Consider the following 21,689-nt stretch of genomic DNA (forward strand, 5'->3'; position numbering starts at 1 on the left):
ATTATAAAGCCCCTTTTAAGACTAGTGCAAGAAGAGAAGCAGCATTATTTAATGATGTGCTGCAATGTTTAGAATTATGTTGCAGTGTTGTTGTTTTAAACCTTGTTTAGTATTATGAGAACACACGGGAACTACACCAATATAGATGGCAGAAATCCTGCCTCTAACTGCAACACAGTGGAAGTATGGGTCAAGACATTACACAGCTCAAGACAACCAAAGCAAGCTTGGGACAAGCAGAAGGTGCTTTTTGGACTTAATTTTTCAGTAGAAAGAGGACACTACCAAGTGAAAGTAAACATGAGGTCACTAGAGTTAATTTCACAAGTACCTTTGGGTGACGATTACATTGGAATCACACACCTTATGAAAATATACATTATATTTATACACCAGTTTCACCTATAAAAATAATTCTGAGAACAGTCAGCTACTGAATATCCTTTATATCATCCTCACTGAAGTCTCAAATACTTCTTCAGAATTCACATTCTTTATTGCTAAAAAATACAACAACTCACTGTCATCCTTGAGCAAATCTGTCTCAAGTGTACATTAAAAACAGAAATGGATACGCATATACACACACACAACACTCTTCCCAGCACTAGAGTGGAAACTTTTTGAGATGTTTTTTTTTCTTAGGTTGCTGTTTTTTAAAAATACTTTTCTAAATAAGCCTGAAATTAAATTTCAAATCCATTTGGTTACCCTGTTTGGAATTGATGTTGGTTCATGTCTTGTAGGTTTAGAACATAACACACAGTACTCAAAGTGAAAAGCCTTTCAGTGGCTTGGGGAAATGCCTTTGTGCTCTGCAGGTGCATGTTCAAATCCCACCCTCTAAAAGAAGGAAAATCTTGACATGGGCAGAATTTTGTGCCCTGGCAGCCAGGAGGGTCAACCATGTCCTGAGGGGCATCAGGAAAAGCACTGCCAGTTGGTCAAGGGAGGGGACTGTTCCACTCTGCTCTGCACTGGGGCGGCCTCACCTGGAACATTTTGTGCAGTTTTGGGCCACCACAATACAAGAAAAGACATTAAACTCTTAGAGAGCGTCCAGTGGAGATGGTGAGAGAGCACTGGAGATGGTGAAGGGTCTTGAGGGGAAACCATATGAGGAGCAGTTGAGGTCACTTGGTCTGTTCAGCCTGGAGGAGGCTGAGGGGAGATCTCATTGCAGTCTGCAACTTCCTTGTGAGGGGAAGAGGGGGGCAGGCGCCCTTCTCTTCTCTGAGGTGATCAATGGCAGGACCCGAGGAAATGGCCTGAAGTTGTGTCAGGGGAGATTTAGGTTGGAAATTAGAAAAAGGTTCTTCACCAGAGGGTGGTTGGGCACTGGAACAGGCTCTCCAGGGAAGTGGTCACAGCACCAAGCCTGACAGTGTTTAAGCAGTGTTTGGATGATACTCCCAGGCACATGGTGTGACTCTTGGGGATGGTCCTGTGCAAGGTTAAGGGCTGGACTTGATGTTCCTTGTGTGTCCCTTCCAACTCACCATATTTTGTGTGATTCTATGATCTATTAGTCAAGAAATTAATGGGAGGAAAACCAGAATACTTCACGTACTAGTGTGCAGCATTTCGGTTCTGTCACTTTTCAAAATGCGTTTCCCCATTAAAATAAAGTTTAACCTTTACACAGAAAGCGTATTAGTTATTTGGAATTTTCTTTGAAAACTAATTAATTTTCAACTCCCAGTGTTTAAATTCATACTAGACACACAAAAGTTTGCCAGTGTCTGAGCAATTCCTAACATAACTTCCTCTACTTAGTTTTGCAAATAATTCCTGCAGAAAGCAAATTACTTACTACCAAATTGATTAATAAACTATTCTAGAGTGTTATCTGGCAGAAGGTAAGATAAATTTTGAGGGGGGAATAGAAGAACACAAGACATCCAGCAGAATTTGGCTTCAACCATTTAAATAAAGTTACCTGTTAGCCTCCACTTCTATTTTATAATAGCACTTCAATCTTCTTTCAACAGTATTACCTACCTGGCACCGAAAAGGCCTCATGAAAAATTCATTGCAACATAATTGGTTCTTTTTCTTAATTTTTTGAGTTTATGGTTGATGGTTAAAACATAAAAGATTATTACAGAAGTAAATGTAGGGCTCTTGAAAAACATGGAGTTGACTGGATAGCTAGAATGTAGCTAAGGCACAGTTATCTGAACTATTCTTAACTCCAATGAAAATACATCTCCAGAAGATTAGGACATATAATTCAAGTTTCTAAACATGTACATCCTTCTTACCTGATCAGTTTGGTCCCATTCTCCTTGTTGTCTGAGAGATGGAATAGACCAGATAGTCAGCTTTCCTGAGAAATGAATAGCTGCCAAAAGAGTTCCATCAGGAGAAAGATTCATCTTGAAAACTCCATCCTGTCAAACATTATATCAAAGTAAACAAAAATACACACCAGGGAATACCCACAAGAATTCCTCCAAAAATTTTTTTTTTTCTATTTTAATGGAAAAAAAATTGTACTATCTTCCATCCTGAAAATTTGACATGCCTTAAATTATAAATAAACATCCCGCCCTACTCTAAAAGAATAAAGGTGAGATATCAATTCTGGCATAGAAGAGTAAAAACAACCTGTATAAAGGAAGAAAAGTCCCTTAGCATGAACAAATCTTTAGGAATGTGAACTTCTGCATCATGTTGTTATACAGCAAATAAAACCTGGAAGTGTGGCATTCCTAGGAGAACGCCCCTGACAGCTACTTGGAGGGAAAATTGCACGTCGTTCTCTGTACAGAAAAAACCTTCAGCACCTTCAGTTTTCTGCTGTCCTGTCTCTCAGGTCCACACAAGGAAAACTTATCAAAACACAGCTCAGTACAGCTCTTCCTCCCTGGAAGCAAACTACTGGGTGGGCATTATTACAGATCAAATATTTAAATTTAAAAAAAAAAAGGGGGGAATACACAAGTGGAGAGATCTTGGAGGAGCACATTGTTCATTTCAGGACACTGAATCAGTATTTACAAATCTCTTGAGTAACAACAGACTAAGCAGCAACACAGTAAATATCAGGTTAAGTCCATACAGATGAAATAATTCAACATCTGTAAGTAAACCTCATCAAGGTTACAAAAATTCTCCTGGATGAAGTTTTCATTCAGCTCTGGATACCCTATGAGGCAAAACATACTTCTAACAAAGTATTTCCTTAAGAATTCACGAAATCCCACACAACTACAACTGAGCTGTAGACCCTCTAAATATGCACTCAAATTTTAAAGTCAAATTTAGCACCACTGTTATGGTAGCAACAAATAACAATTCCTGAAAATACACTTTATATTTATTCCCCCTGCTCCCAGCACAACTACTACCTTTTCAGAAAGACTACTAGGTTCTTAGACAGTCTAATCTTCACTGAAAGACAGTAAGAGGCAGATTCTCCAAAATTACACTCAGTACAAGTTTTTCAGTACAAAAACTTTACTTCAGCTTTCTCTTTTATATTTTCAGTTAAGGAAATAAAATATTTCCCCACTCAACCCTGGAGAGAGATTCAGAAAGATTTATTTTCCCCTTCCAATCAAGCATGCAACTTCTTCTTTTAACCAATCACCTAAACATCCCCAAAAAATCTATTAAGGTCATTTCCTAAGTCCACATAACTTCCAAACAACCATTTTTCCTCTAAGGAGGACACAGGGTAAAGGTGGTAGACACATTCTTTACTGTTTTTCCTTTGTAAAGAAAAAGAGGGGAAAACAAATTTTTTTTACAAGAAGGGAAAGGGGAATAGAAAGAGCAATCAATCAAAGGTTCCACACGATTAGTAGACAAGAGGTAAGAGAAGGTGGTGCAGAGGTGCATGGGCAGCTCCTAGGGTGTGTACAAGAAAGCCACGAGCACTGTGTACAAAGCCTTAGAAATACAGAAACATACCTACACCAGAGCATGACATTCTAACACTCACTCACTCAGGGGAGAGAATACAAGATCCATACCCAGGTTTTGTTAAGAATAAGTTGATTCTGATCAGCAGTTTTATTAGGTTCACATACATCCCAGTAGTAGAAGTCCGACCCTTAATAAACTTTAGAAGTTACTTAACAAAATGTTTCCTTAGTATCTCAGACTGTAAAACCAAGTCTGTGTCTGCCCTATTTACGCCATGGTTAGTTTGAATCCATCCATTTTTTCTTCTCCACATTGTATGAAAATTTTGGGTTGTAAGGTGAAGGGGTTTTGTAGTTTTCTAGAGGGAGTGGGATAGTGCAGAAGGCTGGGTTTTATTCTCCTTACTTCTCTCCCGAGAAGTATTTTAGAAACTTATCACAATCTACTTTCTTCTTGTAGAATATGTAACGCATCTAACATGCTATGATTATTACATTCATTAACAAATAACCAGGTGGTTTCTTACACCTTCCTTTTTGAATAAGTTTACATTTAATATTGAATCTACATCTCTAGACCTGTTCCTGAAATCCAGTGATTCAAGCTTCAGCAGATGAACTAACTGGATTTTTAAGAAAGCCAAATAAATAGCAAGCTTCTCCATTTAATCAAAAAGAAGAAAGTTTTAGCTTTAATTTCATAGAATATTAACTCACATAAATTAAAACCTACTTTTAGTCAGTTTCTCAGATAGTCATTAATGGACAATTATGTTAGTAAAATACATTTCTGAGGTAGGTGTAGACCTTAATACCTGTTCTGTTCCCCGCCTGCTGTAAAATCTTACATTCATAATCCTTAATAATCCTCTTCTCTGTGCCTGTAAAAACAGAAACAAATCATTCAATGAAAGACAATCTCATACATTATTTTATGCAGCAAGAATTAAGTCATATCTCAAATACTACATCAACTCTGCAGGATTCTTTAAACTTCCACAGAACTGCCCACTTTAAAATAATGCAAGGATAATAAAATCCAGTTTGTGTAATTTTGTCCACTTCATTAGGTATGTAACATGTCACAGAAAACCACTACTCATTTGCAATTAAATTAGCAGCTCCCTTATAATACTAAGCAATAACCTATATAAGAGCAAATACTGGAATTTATCCTAGTATATTGTAAATTGATTTCAGTATAACCAAGCTGTTACTAAATCACACATTTACTTCTAATAGAAACAAAAGAAATCTAGAGTCAGAGTTAAACTGAAACATTTATTTCAAGTGTGCTGTCTTTTCTTCTGAAGTAATAAAAGGACAAACTGGAGGTTTTATCCAAAGTCACAGGCTAGTGTTTCATACATTTCCATGCTACAATATTTTTGTTCTTTCTTGTTGTTTTGGGTTTTAAAACCACAAGTGATAATCAAGAACTTAAAATTCAAATCATACTATAGAAGAAGCAAAAACAGACAGATACAGGGTGGGAAAAGGTAACTACTTAATACATTCAAATCATACCTTAGAAAATAGCAAAAAATGCAATAAATTCTTCTTTCAAAAAGATAGATATCAAACATCCCAGTCAGATAATTCTGGCAGTAATAATATTCCTCCAGTAAAATGAAGACACATACTTACTATTCTGACATCATCTTCGTAACTAGTGACCTGTTTGTAATAGGGAGAACCTGACAGAATTCTCCAAGCAGATATCCCACAGCCAGCTGCTTTAGATACTCCATCTTCATCTGTTTCACAACCTCCTATGAGGAGAAGTCTGTAAAATATATAAAGGTATATTATGGTTTCATACACTGCTCGATTTGCTTTTCATAATCTGAAGTCTAGAGCAGTCAGCCTGCAGCAACAAAAAGACTAAGTATACCAAGACATTTAACAGCATCAGTAAGCTTTGTCTGTGGATAAATAGCCTGAAATCTAAAAGTATTTAAATATTATTTGAGTGTCAGTTGTTATTTGTGGCATTTATACCTATCCATTCTCTTCTGTAGTTTTCCAGATAAGTCATAATTCCCAATAAATAAAACAGTTTATCTACAAGTTTGAGTTTCTGCCTTACCATCAAAACTTTAAAAAATTATAGTTTAAGCCTATGAAAAGTTCTGATCATTCTGTTCAAGCATTAGGTTTCCATTTATTCAGATGTGGCACAAAAGCTACTTCTCCTTCACTGAGCAACCAAAGGCACCAAGGTTTGTCAATTATGTTTTCTAAAGCCACTCTACCAATTATACATGTGCACGTAATAATTTCGTTACACACAGTAGATGGCATTTTAAAAACTTTGACATAACTCTTATAATTATTGCTGATTGCCATTAAACTGTATTAAAGTATTTTCACTTGAAGCCCTTTCATGTTATTAACATGCAGTTCTATATTTAACTGATGACTACTTTGATGAAAACTTTGAGAATATGTGTCTGACTTTGTTTGGAAGCATCATTTTAACAAATAACCCATCAACAAGTAAAGTATCTGCAAAAAAAGGTCCAATTTTAGGAGCCCAGAGTTCAGCCCTAGGAATGCTCTGTTACCTCTTTTCCAAGGCTGCATCACTCCTGAAATGCTCTGTTTCCTAGAGGTTGCCACTCCTACAACTCAGCTCTGCCCTGAGTCCATTTCAAAACTTTTCCCACAAAAGTCCAATGACAATAAAAAAAGAAAAAAAAAAAAAGTCCAGGAAGAAAATTTCTTTCCAAATTTAATCCTCTTTAAGAGGTCAGTAAAATTTATTTAATATTATTATAGTATTATATATATATTATATATATATAATAGTATATATATAGTATAGTGTATATATATAGTATTATAGTATATATAGTATTATATATAGTATTATTATATATTATAGTATTATTATAATATTATTATAGTATTATAATATTCTATTATTATAGAATAGTCTCGTGCTATTCACAAACCACAGATGAATCACAGAATCAATTAGGTTGAAAAAGACCTCTGAGAGCATCAAGTCCAACCTATGACAGAACACCACTACACCAACTAGACCAACTCCAGGGACAGAGACTCCACAACCTCCCCAGGTAGCCCATTCTAGTGTCTAATCATTCTTTCTGAGAAGAAATTCCTTCTCATGTCAAACCTAAACCTGCCCTGGCACAGCTTAAGACCATGTCCTCTTGCCCTATTGCCTGGAGAAGAGGTCAACTCCCATCTGGTTACAACCTCCTTTCAGGGAATTGTAGCAAGCAGTAAGTGTCTAGAGAGCAGCCAACGTCAGCAGCGTTTTGTGCAGCACTTTGCAGAGACTGATGACCAGAACCTGTCTCTGTACATGCTCCACACAGTTGTGCTGATGCACAGCCAGGCTCAGTCCCCAGCACATCAGAGGCCTTGACACAGACCACACTCTTAAGGGAGGATATAAATGTGCAGGTCTTGGCCTGCTGAGACATGGCTCCAAGCAACCTGCTCCAGCTGACCCTGCGGTGAAGAGAATGGATTAGATGATTTCCTGGGGTTCCTTCAGTCTCAAAAAATGCCTACTCTCGCAATACCTCAGGTGTGCTGTATTCTACAGGTTGCTACAAAGCTGGGTTAAAGATAACTAGTGTAATGTTGGTCTTGAGAACAGGTTCAATTGAGGCATCCAAGAAAAACTTAATATGCCATTCCTCATTCATCAATTTTAGTACAATAAACAAGTTTCATAGAATCATAGAATCATGGAATAGATTGGGTTGGAAAAGACCTCCAAGATCATCAAGTCCAACCCCTGATCCAACTCTAATATCATGGCACTAAGGTCCATGTCCAATCTCTTTTTAAAAATTTCCAGGGATGGTGAATCCACCACCTCTCTGGGCAGGCCGTTCCAATGCCTGATCACCCTCTCTGTAAAGAATTTCTTCCTAACAGCTGAATCTGAAACCCTTCAACTCCTTCATCACAAGGCCTTTATCACAAACTTTACGCTTTAACGTCAAACATTTTCTGTAGCAGTCTCACCATGGATAACCCTGAGGTAAGACATTTAGTTTCAGATTAAGATGCTCAAGTGGTTGTTGAAAATTGTATTAGATCTTACAAAGAGCTCACACTGAAGCAGACATTAAAGTTCTGTCAACTAAAGTGCACCATAAATTCCATCCTAGATGAAAGTTGGATCAAAAGAGGACACCAACATTTGGTATTTAAATTAACGTATATAACAGATTTCAACAACAGTGAAATTCATTATTAGACTTTTCCCTAAAACTATCGCTTCAGCTACATTCCCTACTGACATATTCTCTTTGCAATTATCATACATCTAGTTGAAAAAATTAAGTGTATTAAGTTCTTAAGTGCTATTTTATTGCTCTGTAATGACTAATGCACAAATACACAGAAATACAAAGTGTGGTAAGTCAAGCCTTACAAGCAGTGAAGATAGTCCAGCGTAACTTCACCATCTGAGACTGAATGAAACGCAAGAAAGCACAAAGTGACAAAGCTGAACTTACACTAAGTGATCAAAGTTCACATTACTGAATATGAAAACTCTGAGGTGTCCATATATATCTACAATTTTATTTAATGCACAATTTTAAAGTGCCTGCCTTCAACTCCTTCTGGTTTTTTTTTTAGTTAACAAGAAAATTTCAGCAAGAGACTCTGATCATGAATATAGAGTTCTTCAACACCAAATTTAGCAGTTTTCTACCACAGCTTAAATTCAAGACAGAAGGGACTTGCCTATATAAAGGGCAAAACATCAGTTCTCTTGCTTTCTATCCATTCCATCCAATTCTGCATTCTTTCAAGCAGCAATTTTTCAACTTTACTAAGCAATTTTTCAACTTTACTGGCTGCATATAGCAGGAGATACTACAGTCACAGGGGACTCCACGTAACTAGTTTGATTTTCATGGAATGAAATATTTCCTGGTAAAAAACAGTAATTCCTGAATGTGTATGCCACACACATTACAAAAACTTACTAGGTCATCAGCAGACAATTTTAATGACCAATACTCCAAATAAACTGTTCTAAGTACAAAACCAGCATTGTGTTTTGTTCTTTTACTTCATGCTAATATCAAGTTTTAAAAACATTAACCTAAGATCTTATAAGAATAGTAGGAAAAACAAAGATATCACTCTCTTGGAGGTGGGAGGAAAGAAAGAAAACAAAACTTGACATTACTGCAATTTTTCACTTTCTTCTAAACCTCTGTGGCAAGAAGTTGCCATTAGCACACACAGAAAGTAATGTCCATACTATTTGCTTGACAAATATGCCAACTGATTTCTTACATTATTTTTTTGCTAATGGATTCATCCATTATAAGAGTTTGAGTTCTGACATCATTTACTCAAAAACGAAATGCAAGCATAACCATCTATCATAACATCAGAGTAATTATTTGATCCTTCTTTGAATATTACCCAACATTCTTCGCAACACTTACTGTTCCAACAATCTGCTTCCTAATATTAGGACCAGAAAAGATAACTTTGGAAACAGTGTCAGAACCATTAACTCTGGTCTGATCAAAGGAAACAATGAGTTATTTCTGTTGTCTGGTCAGGTACGGCTACCAAAGCTCCATAATCCTCACCTACTACATCAAAATGATACATTTAGTATACTGAATATTAATTATGTGAAATTACTAGATATGAATTAGGTAGCAAGAAGGAACCATATGCAAAATTAATCTCTCAAAATAATAACTCAGAAGAACATTACATCTCATTAATAATAATTTTTTTTCCTGAGATAGATAGGACAGCTCACTTAACATTGAAGAATAAGTTTTTGTAACAGTGAGTTGCTTCTGGTATTCCATAGCAAAGCCTAATTTCCATTTAAAACTAAACAGTGATATAATGTACTGCACTAATGGGTTCAATCTTAGTAGATGTAACAGAAGAAAAATATCTAGAATGAAGTTTAGTCCCTACAACTGAAGAGAAATAGAAAAAAGAGTTGCTGAATTTACCTTGCTATATAGCAAGTTGATATCAAAAAAGTAGGTACATTTTCAGCATAAGCAGTAGGCTAACCAGGACCTATTCCAACTATATTGGGCTCAAGAGCAAGCAGTCAATTAGGTCACCTCTCAAGTCTCTTCCGTAACCAACAGGTTATTAACAGAGAAAACATATCACAAGTCAACTCCAAATACAGAAGCCTGGTAGTTCCAGTCAGAGCACTAGGGAAAATGGGCTGGCCAACAAGTCCTGCAATCAATTATAGATTGAAGCAAACAAACAAACAAACAAACAAGCAAAAAAAACCTCCAACCAAACTTATATATCAGCCTTTACCCCCACCACACTCAGAAACTTCTGAAGCTATTCCTAACATTCCACAAAATGCGTGCTGCTTATGCAAGGTACTCAGACAGAAAAGGACATAAATTGACTTCCATTACCTAATTATTCAAGTGAGATCAACTTAGTCTTCTTTCGTAGGTAGAGACGTGACTTCTTATTTCTGATGCACTAAATACCAATTTTGAAACAGGGTTTTTTCTCCCCCTCCATATCCAAGACACTTCAATGCTTATTTTGCCACTTTTGTTTATCATTTACATATCACTGTCAGGTAGCAAAGAGAGCACTTACCTGTGACCAGGATGATAAATGACAGTTGTAATCCCATGGACATAATGGCTGCTAAAGTTGAAACTATGACTTTCTTGAAAGCTTTGATTTGTTCCAACACTAAATATGCAGGGAAAAAAAATACATGTATTATTTCAGATTTATTTTCTACAAACAGTAGAAAGAATTCCTTTGAAGTTCACTGAACCTTTCAATGCAAGTCAAAATGTATGCTTACCTTACAAGGTAACTTCTCAGTTCTCCACGATAATTAACAACAAGCAGTTCAGCTGACCATTGAGCACTTGCTTTGTATTCTAGAAAGATCAATCCAGCAATAGCATAACTCAGATCTCCTGGAAAACTTGCTGTCTTTACCCAAAAAGGAAGACAAACATTGAGAGAGAAAGGGATTTTAAAAAAGTGTCTTTGTTACTGAAAAAACTAGGAAGTTAAATTTACTATATTGTATTAAAAAATAAAAAATATTTATAGTTTGTATTAATAACAAAATACACTTCCTTTTATCTTTCTTTTAAAGAAATTTTAATACTATGAAGTCCGCAAAGACAGCATACTAATACATTTCAGTCACCTTCACAAATCAGTTTAATACAACCTTTGAACATACAAAATAGAAAATATATTATGTGGGGCCTGTCAACAACAATTATCTACTATCATACCGAGCAAAAAAAATTCCTCATGTTGCTCTAGCAGCAATATTTCTGGATTTATAATTGATTCTGTATATGAAATGCAGATCTATTAATACTAATTCTAATTATTTGCACACACACTACTTAGGTGATTCTATATTTTCACTACCATAATTCCAAGATAGATGTAAAACAAGTCCTCTGTGCTGTTGTAAGGGTTACACGCCTTCTGTTGATCATATGATGGATATATTAAACTTTTTATGGTCCATTTCTGTATTGTATTCACAGTGTAAGTATTTATAGCAATATAAGTCATGATTTTAAAAAGGTCCAAGAGTGGAAACTATGCAGGACCCTTTAAAAAAGTTCTACTATATTAATATTTAATCCAAGAGAGTACATACCGGTGAAATGACCAAAAGCTCACTGCCCATCAGGTCAAACACTCTGACTGTTCCAGTGCTTTCAGCATAAGCAAGTAACGTACAGTCATGACTCCATGCCACTCTCCTCCACTGAGGGTTGGGATCCTTTGGTACTGTGAGAGAGGAATAAAGTTATTAATAAAAGTGAAATATAAATACAATCTTGTAAACAGAACAAAAAGTCAGCTGCATCAAAAAAATGCAGGTTCCCTACACCTGCATTGCAAGCTTATTTCAAAGGAGGGTCAAAAAAGAAAAGTCACTCATTATGTCTCCTAAACCCACTAATTTTAACAATCATTTCATTTCGGATTCAGGTTTCATATGTTAATCATCATTAAAAGCAGAGGCAGAGGGAGGGTAATGGAGCTAGTCACAAAGCAAAATTATTGCGAGATTCTTTGCAATGGTTTTTAAGAAGTTACAACATTATCATTAAAGTAAACCAACATCACCATTTAGCAATGCATGAATAACAAAACAATGATGACACTAAGTAAGCACGTAGAGATTGCCATACCTTGACATTTTCCAACTATGGATACAAAATCATCTTTTGCAGACCTGCAGAAAAAAGACTCATATGGATTTAAATATGAAAAAACGCTATCCAACTTTCCATAATAATAAGAACACCAGAAAAATATTCAATTCAAAGGCCTGCACACCTTAACTACTTATTAAAAAAAGCAGATAGTAGCCTTTACCCTTAGACAGTTACAGTAACTAACAGCAGTATTTTAGACACCCTCCTCCCACTGTTTAAATACTAACATCCCTCATTTATTCATAACGTTGTTCAAAATAGGATAGCAAAATTTCAGCACTTATCATACAACTTTGGAAAAAAAACTAGTCAGTATTCTCTAGCTTACAATTTTAGAAACAATGCAAGAATATAGTTACATTAATACAGTTGAAACAAGATTTATTTTATAGTCTGTAAGCTGACATTTATGGTGTTCACACCACTTTTGATTGAACAATTTTCATACACTTGCTTCTTTTACATATAAATAGAAGGTCTGACCTTCTAGCAAATGGATTTTTGTGAAGCAAGTAAACACACTCAATCAAGATCTGTTCTACAGCTAAATGTGCTCTTGAACTGGCAAAGGAGAGCTGCTTGTTAGAGAGCAGAAGGGAAAGCATCAGTCTTGATGGCAACCCACACTACTTGTAAAATAAGGTGAAGTATTATACACGCCAGCTACTCTACAGAGAAGAATACTGGCTCCTTGTCCCATTTGTTAGGGGAGAATTTCTAGAGGGGACAGAAAAGCAAAGGTTAAAAAGACCATGATTTGTGTTGAGTATTTCAGAGCATCTTGATTGTTTTTCTTTCACATCTTGAAACAGAGAGGGAGTGAGAGATATTTACCTACGGACACCCTTAATATTTATAACAGGGGGGGTTAAGAATGGGTTTTATTGTTTGGTTTTGGTTTTTTAATGCAGAATTGCTGAGAACTAACACAACCAGAAGGTTTCTGCTTTTATGATTATTCCATGGATAACTTTCACATTATATAACACTGCAAAATGCAGAAAAATATTTAAAAGTACATTTAGTAAATTACTAGAAACACTTTCTCAGGATTCCACAACTGTGTTCATGAAGCAATAGATAACACTAAGTTACCTGATTTCTACACATTGGTCTTGAACAACTGCCAACAATTTACCATTGCTGAAAGAGAAAATAAGAGGTTTGAAAGTTCATTTTAAGTCCATTCCTTACAGAATATGCATCAGTCCTAGGTGCTTCTCTGCAAGGTGAGAAATAAATTGCCTTTTTCATAAAACAAGAAAATAAATAGGGAAATATCAATTTTTTTAGCAGAAAGAAAGTAACAGTTCTATGGGATTCCCTTCATGTCACTGAAATCTATCTGGCACTCTTTTCCAGTAGTACTAAGAAAGCAGAAACAATGTCTAAAATCTCACTGCAGGCGAGGTCAGAATCAGATGTTGCTTATGCATAATTTTACAATAGCAACATCCAAAACTATGTATTGCTTTATCTGTAATGAACAACTATCGTATTTCAGTAAGTTACATAGTCTCAGTAGGAGTAGATCTCCTGTCTTTGTACCTAGCACACAACATAAATTAAAACCTTCCATAGTACCTTCACGTCATTGAACCATTTTTCTGCATATATTTACACTTATTTTTAAAAGCCAGTAACCTTACTGATATTGCTAAAATTACTGCAGAACAGCTGCTTCTAGCACTGGAACTCCCACTTCTCTGTACACGCGATAGCACACAAGTCTTGAGGGTATACATTCACTTTCCACAAATACAAATTGCTTATTTTAAAATTATACATCATGCCAAGTTTCAGGTCTTTAACCAACCAAATTCAGGACCTGAGTTTGAGAACAACTGCATTGCAAATAACTTCGCCTCAAAAGCCAGACAGACCTTCAGACCTGAGCTGAGGAGCATTAACTGAAGGGAAGCAGCTGAGAGCCCCTTAGTCAGCAGACTCAGCTTTCACAGAGCTACCTGTGAAAGCCTCCAGTATTTTTCTTGACCAGAAAGAATAACATGACTTCAGCACAATATTAACTGAGCATGGTTACCAGCAGGGATGGGGGGGAGCAGAAGAAGCATTAATACATTCACTTGCATTAAAAAATAGAAAAGTATGAGAGTTGGTTACCTGGCAAGGATGAGGTGCCAGTTGATCTGCTTACTAACGAGACGAACCAGTCCAGTGGGCAGAGAAAACTTTGCAGGGCTGAAACACCAGAAACATTAGGCTAAATCAGAACATACACCTAACAAAAGCAGTACCTGAGGTATACAAACCAGACAATTTAGCTTTAAGGCAACCATCCATCACCTGTGTGGTTTTAGCATTTGAACATGAATCAACACTGCACCCTGCCAACGACAAAGGGTAACAGCAGCCTTGTTTGTATTAACAGAACAAAACCACATATTAAGAGAAACAATTATTTACTCATCAGTCTTTACACCCTGGTCACCAGCCAGTTTTGGGACACTCATTAAACTAAGAACACCAGTAAACAGGAGGGCCACCAAAGAGGCTTAGAGACTGAAGCACTTGCCCTACAAGGAGATACACTGAGAGAAATGTACATGTTTAGCCTGGAGAAGAGAAGGCTTCAGGGAGACTGTCTAATACCTAGATTACCATGAAGATGGGAGCAACTGAGGTGCATGGCAGAAACACAAGAAACTATGATCAACCCTCTGGAGGACTTGACAGTGCTGGGTTAACAGCTGGACTCCATGATGGCAAAGGTCCTTTCCAAGATAAAAGTCTCTATGATTTTAAAACAGGTTCCAAATAGACATAAGGAAGAGCTTACTTCACCATGAAGACAGACATGCACTAGAACAGGTTGACTAGAGAGTCTCTAGGATCTTCATCCTTTATCCTTTTCAAGACTTAGTGGACAGAGCCCTATGGAACCCAATCTGAATTTAATGTTCTGCTTTTAGCAGGACTTGAAACTAGAGGCCTCCCGAGCTCCCTCCAAAATACTTTTATTAAATAAATGAAAATAGCAACTAGAAACAATTATAAAAGCTTGAAATTAGACTTTAAGTGACTACAGGAGAAAGTGAAGAAAAATAATTGAATTCAGTCTACAACTGAATACTCATAACTAGACTTACATGACAGTATGACACCCATAAATATCACCTTCCCCACCAAAAAAGCGGGAGAGGTAGATGCACAAAAATAGACTAGGACACCAGCAATAGGGAAAACAGGATTCCCTGCCAAATTCAAGTATACTATTGTTTCACAGGAAGCCACATAAATGTCCCTTTCCATATATCTCAAATCCAACAGAATATCCTTTAAACGGGAGAAATGTTATCTTTAAACCTGCTAAGTGCATCAACAGAGCAGTATAACCACAGAGCTGAAACTCTCCAGAAACACTTTATTTACCCCAATATATTTCTGGGACCACTAAATCACTTTTTGAACCAGAACCCAAAATTTATAAATGACACGAGTGCTGCTCAAGTAGTTATCAAGCTTTTTGTATGACAGTTTGAATTGTCAAGGAAAGAAAATTCAAAATTATTACTCCAAAAGAAGCAAACGCTGCCATGCCATCATACTTGTCCTTGGGGCTTACAAATAAAAAGAAGAAAAAAACCACAACAGATTCACTTGCAATATCACAGATGGGAGTGGAGAGGACAAATATGTCTTTGGAGAAAGATGACATTCCAACTGCAACTTTACTTCAGCTTCTGGTAAAAGTACAAAGTCAAACTAGTACACACCAGCTCTTTTCTAGATACACTTCAGCTGCAACTTAAGGGGTTACAACTTAATTTATGAAAAGAGACTACTCTAAGCATTGCTTGGACAATATTCTAAAGAAGTGTTCAGCTTTCCTCACGTTAAGAATTACTTCTCATCAAATCTTTTGATGGCTATAAAAATATTGTCAAATAGAAAAATTAAGCAATACTCTCATCAAACCTACCTGTACCAGAGGTACCGAAGCAAAAATAATGCAGGACCTACAATAAAAAGAGGTAAAAATTACATCTCTAGTGGTCTTAAAACACCCTCCAGCTTACAGAAATTCCCATGTTACAGTAAATGCAAATGGTAGATCAAAAAAAAAAATCACTATGCATTTTTGGAAACCCTAAGAGAAATTCCCACTGGATGAAAATGCAGTTCAGTCACTGCCATTGAACACTTAGTTTATGCAATGTAATATAATCAAAATGTAAAATTTCCTTATAGAACTGTCTAACAAGTGAACAGCCCCATGCAAGAGCTAGTAGAGAAAAAAAAGGAAAGACTCAACATTTTGCACAACACAGAGCTTAAGTTCTTAGAAGTATGGTTTATTAGTTTGCCCCAACAAACTAATGGAGGCAAGAAAGCTCACAAAATTGACATAAAAATAAAATGGCAATATTGACAATGAGAAAACACCTTCCTGAAAACACATCCTGCACTCTATTTCTGTTACAATGGACAGAAATTGTCCTTCCATTACAAGGGCAGAAACTGTAAAATTTACAAGTAATCCACACATTCTTGGAAGTCATGAACAAGTCATATTTACCTGTAACTGCTCTAGTGATGATAAATGATGCACCATGTTTTCTGTTGCCTCTTGGCTGCAATTACAACAATAATGATCAGACATTATATCACACATTTTAACTTAAATACAACATTCATACATAAATTTACAGATTAAATCTGCCTCCTAGCCTACAAGTTCCTTGTGTATTTTCTATTTCCCACATCCTCATACAGTGAGTAATTTAACTGCATAAGCTAAAACAGGTTGTAAAGCCAAGTAATATAAATGCCAAAATGCAATAAACAAAAATGTCCTACAGACTGTCTATTGGTTCAACTTTGCCTCCATCTTTGGGTAGTAAGAAAAGACACTGACTTCTGATTATGTTCTCTTGTAAGGTATTACAAATCTTCTGTGCCAAATTAATGCCAGATTGATCTGCTCAGAAGTCGAAGTACTTGGTGTTCAACATATTATGCTAATATCTAATTGCTAAGCTACATAAAGATTGCACCTGAGAGTTTCAGAAACATCAAGTAAAAGAAAGAATTCCTGAAGAAAAACAAGTTATAGTAGGTAACACGGCTGCTCTACTCCATATACCATCTCACAAAGCCTTACAAGCAATCCTGTTTTACTTAAGGCAAAGAGGAAACAACTACATTCAATACAGAAATGAACGTCCCTCTCCAAACACAGAAAAAAGAAACAGAAAACAACACAGGGTGTATATTTTTAGCTATAAGAGGAGATAAAGTTGTTTGCCAGTAAGAAAGCAGAAAAAAGATATGAAACTGAGAAGATAAAGATAACCAATAAAGAAGGAATCACACACACATCTTCAAAATAAGCAGTCATGCTTATACTTTCCTAATGAAAATATTAGAGCACCACAAGCTGAGCATTAGAGCAGGTAATGAATGAAATTCCTCTTCCCTTCAGTATAGAATACATAGAGCAGATTTCACTTGATAACTGAAATATTCAGACCTCACCAAGTTATAGAGAAGCAAACACTGAAAGACATATAAATTTATCAACATTTTGAAGTATGTCCAAATAAAAATTAAAAAAAAAGTATGTGGGCTCCCAAGTTTAAGTTATTGAAGTAAAGATTAGTTTTGTAGGCAAAGTTTGCAATCCATAAATAGTCTTTCAAATAACCAGGCTGTCATCTCACAGCATGTAAGAAGCAAACAGAGTTATACTAATAGATTATGTTCCACATTCAGGAAATAACAAGGCATTACAGTAAAATAAGTGAGAGCATAAATTATTTATTACAGTTCTCCTAGTACCTCAGGGAGAAATGCAATTTCCTAGGGACCTTAAAAGTTTGTTAAAGTTTTTGGATTAAGAAAAGTTCATAGTAAAAACATTTCCCAAAATTGCTTATATGTCTTTAGAATTTTTTTGAATATTCAAAGTGTATGCTTCTGAGTGTTAACTACAGGCTTCTATTCCATACATCTTAAACTCCTCCAAAACTGACTTTATATTATACACTGAAGACCTGAATTTTATTTTTTATAATATATTCTTATCACCTCAGCAACAGCAATGACTACTAAATCTGCTGTATTTCTTTTTTAATTCATTCCCATTTGGAAAAACTTCCAACTTCTCCCTCCCTACAGCATTGCAGAAATAAAATGTACTTTCCTGCTGACAAGAGTCACTTAGTTTTGGATTTTCTTGCACATACTGAAGCTTACTGGGAGGGGGTACTGGGGAAATCTCAAAACATGAGATTACAATGAAAGAGCCTCCCAGAGCCAAGAAATACATTTGCAAATATAGACTGGAGAAAAAAGAAAGTTAAAGTTCAATCAGCCTATATTTCCACAGATGATTTCACAAGTTCTCACTTGCAAATTTGTCCACTGCCACTGCCTCATTCACTATTTTCACTAATTAACTATTCAGTAATTACTTTTATTCTCATTATACATTTCAGGGTTCTCAAACAGTGCATTATATACAATCACATCGCTATACTGAATACAGATGCTTGATTTCCACACCACTCTCTTCTCTGGCATAGTCAGTCCCTTGCATGTTTCCTTCACAAATAACTGTTATATCCTCCTGTCTCCCCACAACCCTCCAAAAAGAAATTCTTGTTGTTAAATTCAATACAGGCGAATGACAACACTAACAAAAACTAAAATTAAAGCTAATCTGGGGGTCAAACCTACAAAATCCATGCCAGTTTTATCAGTGTCTCGAATTTAACATGACTTAATGTCTTCATCACAGGACTCATCTTCCAACAGTCATAATTAGATATGTAAGTTCTCAACACTCTGCAATTAAAAATGAATCATCCCAAATGAGGTAACAGAAAAATAAAACAAAGTTAATAGAGACATGTGAAAGTTTAAGGTCTTGCTTTGTAGCCTAGATTACTGCAAAAGACGACATTTAATTTCATTTCCTAGTGCAGCATTCAACTTCCTTTCCCTTTCTACTATTTCTCACCTCACTCATTCCAAAAAATTCAGTTCTGCAAGGTAGGAAGTATTCTGTGACTTTTTCTGAGAAGTGTGAATAAAGCATGATTCAAAGGGACAGATGTTTGAAAAGAAAAGCCAAAATCACCTAAGTAGTATCTTAGGTTAAGACATCTTAAGGCAAAATGTGACTCATACTGACAAAATCATCTGTTTGCCTATGACTCTCATTTTAAAATCAATTTCCCACTAAAAAGGTAAAAACTATCAGACTATCAGAAGCGTCCTTGGCTACTAACAGTCCTCAAGAATGTAAATCCAAACAAAGTACATAGCATAATATTTTCAAGTCTTCCCATTTCTGCCATTCAAATTAGAGATTATCATGAAAATAAAATAAATAGACAAGAAAAATCAAGTTTAAAATAGCCAATACCATTTGCTGCAGCTGACAAGCAAGAGTTCTACAATGCTTAGAAATTCCGACTACCAGGGCAGATGAGGACTCTCAGACTGATTACACAATCACTTTAAACTGGTATCTCCAGAAGCTGCCAATGAAGAGATGTGTCACATTTCACTCAGCTTTGACTGACATAATATTCACATCCCCCTTGGCATCCACATGAGTACTCGAGGGACTAGTCAACACAAGGAGCTAAAACAACATACCTGTTACTCAGATTAATCAGTTCTTTAATCAATCTACCATACAACTTCAAGAATACTAATGGCAGCAAAAGAGAAAGGATACTTGTCAAAAATATGCCCCCTTAATGCAGTTGTGGAACCACAGTCTGGTGCCATCACACCTAAGTCCTCCTCATGGTTTGCAGACAGGTAAATTGCTTTCAAGTATTACAAGAAACAAGGACAATTTACCATTTCTCAAAATGCAGTTAAATAAAGATAAGTGTAACTGTCTATTCACCTATATGAACAACCTATTAAGTTAGTAATTGGTAACACTGCAATCATACTTTCCAAACATCCATATCTATTGTTGTTAGCATGGCTCTAGTAATTATTAACAAGTAAATTCTTCCGCCTGTCATGCTTTTGCATCTTTCCTGTTCAGATGTTCTCATTAAGCATAAAACTTGGTTAAAATACTTCCATAAATGACTTGTGGTAGGAAATACATTAACTTCAGTTGTTTCAGTGGACTTGAAAGCCACTATAAGAAATAAACCCACATTGTTTGCATCCTCTACGTCCAAACCAGACAAGAGCAGACATAGAGGCCGCTAGCTCAGCACACTGCAGGGGAAAAGATGAAAAAGGAAAGATGAAAGTGCTTCTCAGCTTTTCCACTGACCCATTAAGAACAGCTAAAAACAACCAAAAACTTGTACTACAATAGCAACATATTCTGATTTCTTAAGTTCTGGCATCCATTTGTGTGCCTTGTAGAGACAAAGCGATACACTTTTGCCTTTTAGCCCACTCCTGCAAATGCTGATGCAACCACTCTGTTATACAAGTCCAGAGAAAAATATAATTCTCCTCATGCAGGGTAAATTCAATGAAGATGCTGTTTTCACCAGGACAGGTTCCACAGCTCTCTGTGCAGCAGTTTCCAGAGATGAGACCTGCACTTCCCTCACTACAGCTTTCCTCGTATCACCTCCACAGTAAAACCTGACATACGTGTTCAGTGAGCAAGGGACAATTCAGGGCACCCCCGGAGGCACAGACCAGGGTGGGAATTAAGTGACAGGAAAGCACGACCAAGGCAGAACGGCTGCGGGGACACCTTTCGTGCCTGTCAGGCCCCTGGAGGTCTCAGCGCGCCCCCGGGGCCGCGCAGCCCCCGGGGCGCGTCCCCGTCCCCGTCCCCGCCCGCGCCGACGTGGCCGGTCCCCTCCCCCGCCCGCGGCCGCGCCGCGGCCACACGCACCTGCACCTCCGTCTCCGGAGGCCACTCGGTGTTGACCAGCAGGTCGTACAGGATGTTCTCCTCGCCGCTCTCCCCGTCCTCGCCGGCGCCGGCCATCCCGCGCTGCCGGGGCCCCGTCCCGCTGCTCCCGCCGTCCCCGCCGGCGGCGGCCAGGCCGGGCCGGGCCGCACCGCCCTCCCCGCGACGGCGCCCGGCGGGGGCCAAACGGCTCCGCGTTAACTCCTGCGGCGCCGGCAGCCGGCAGCGAGCGAGAGCGCTCGGGAGAGGGAATGTGGGCGAGGCCTGAGGGTATTAATTAAACCCTTACTGGGTAAATAAAGAAAATGGGGGAGAAAAAAGCAAAAGGTGTATTTCTCACAAATTGTTTCTCCAGTGGTGCTGTGTAGGACATTTAAACGTGTCAGCCCTACAAGCGTTTGCACTCATAGGGCTCAGCTCTGTCGAGCAGATAAAACGAGCCTGTTTGTAAGTTGTGGGTCCCTCACTTCAAAAAGGACATTAAGGTGATGGAGTGAGTCTAGAGAAGGTCAGTGGGGCTGGTGAAGGGTCTGGAGCACAAGTCCTGTGAGGAGCAGCTGAGGGAGCTGGGGATGTTTAGCCTGGAGAGGAGAAGGCTCGGGGGGACCTCATCACTCCACAACTGCCTGAAAGGAGGTTGTAGCCAGGTGGGGGCATCAGGAAGAAATACTTCACAGAAAGGGTGATTAGACATTGAAATGGGCTGCCTGGGGA

The 21,689-nt window shown here is 37.3% G+C and overlaps 1 protein-coding gene across 1 annotated transcript in view; it reads right to left on the minus strand.

The window, feature by feature from the left end:
- The window catches only part of NBAS (NBAS subunit of NRZ tethering complex), a 161,043-nt gene extending 139,923 nt beyond the window's left edge, over nt 1-21,120 (minus strand). The window contains exons 1-12 of the mRNA XM_050316580.1: nt 20,958-21,120; nt 16,641-16,695; nt 16,044-16,080; nt 14,225-14,302; nt 13,196-13,243; nt 12,074-12,117; nt 11,533-11,666; nt 10,705-10,838; nt 10,488-10,586; nt 5,520-5,658; nt 4,688-4,753; nt 2,265-2,393 (exon numbers count right to left, since the gene is read on the minus strand). Coding sequence (XP_050172537.1) covers nt 2,265-2,393; nt 4,688-4,753; nt 5,520-5,658; nt 10,488-10,586; nt 10,705-10,838; nt 11,533-11,666; nt 12,074-12,117; nt 13,196-13,243; nt 14,225-14,302; nt 16,044-16,080; nt 16,641-16,695; nt 20,958-21,053 — 1,059 coding nt within the window. The 5' untranslated portion in view covers nt 21,054-21,120. The remainder of the gene's footprint in view (nt 1-2,264; nt 2,394-4,687; nt 4,754-5,519; nt 5,659-10,487; nt 10,587-10,704; nt 10,839-11,532; nt 11,667-12,073; nt 12,118-13,195; nt 13,244-14,224; nt 14,303-16,043; nt 16,081-16,640; nt 16,696-20,957) is intronic.
- Nucleotides 21,121-21,689: the final 569 nt, after the last annotated feature.

The sequence above is a fragment of the Myiozetetes cayanensis genome, unplaced genomic scaffold, assembly GCF_022539395.1.
Source record: "Myiozetetes cayanensis isolate MyiCay16 unplaced genomic scaffold, myiCay2020 scf2-11, whole genome shotgun sequence".
Taxonomy (NCBI): domain Eukaryota; kingdom Metazoa; phylum Chordata; class Aves; order Passeriformes; family Tyrannidae; genus Myiozetetes; species Myiozetetes cayanensis.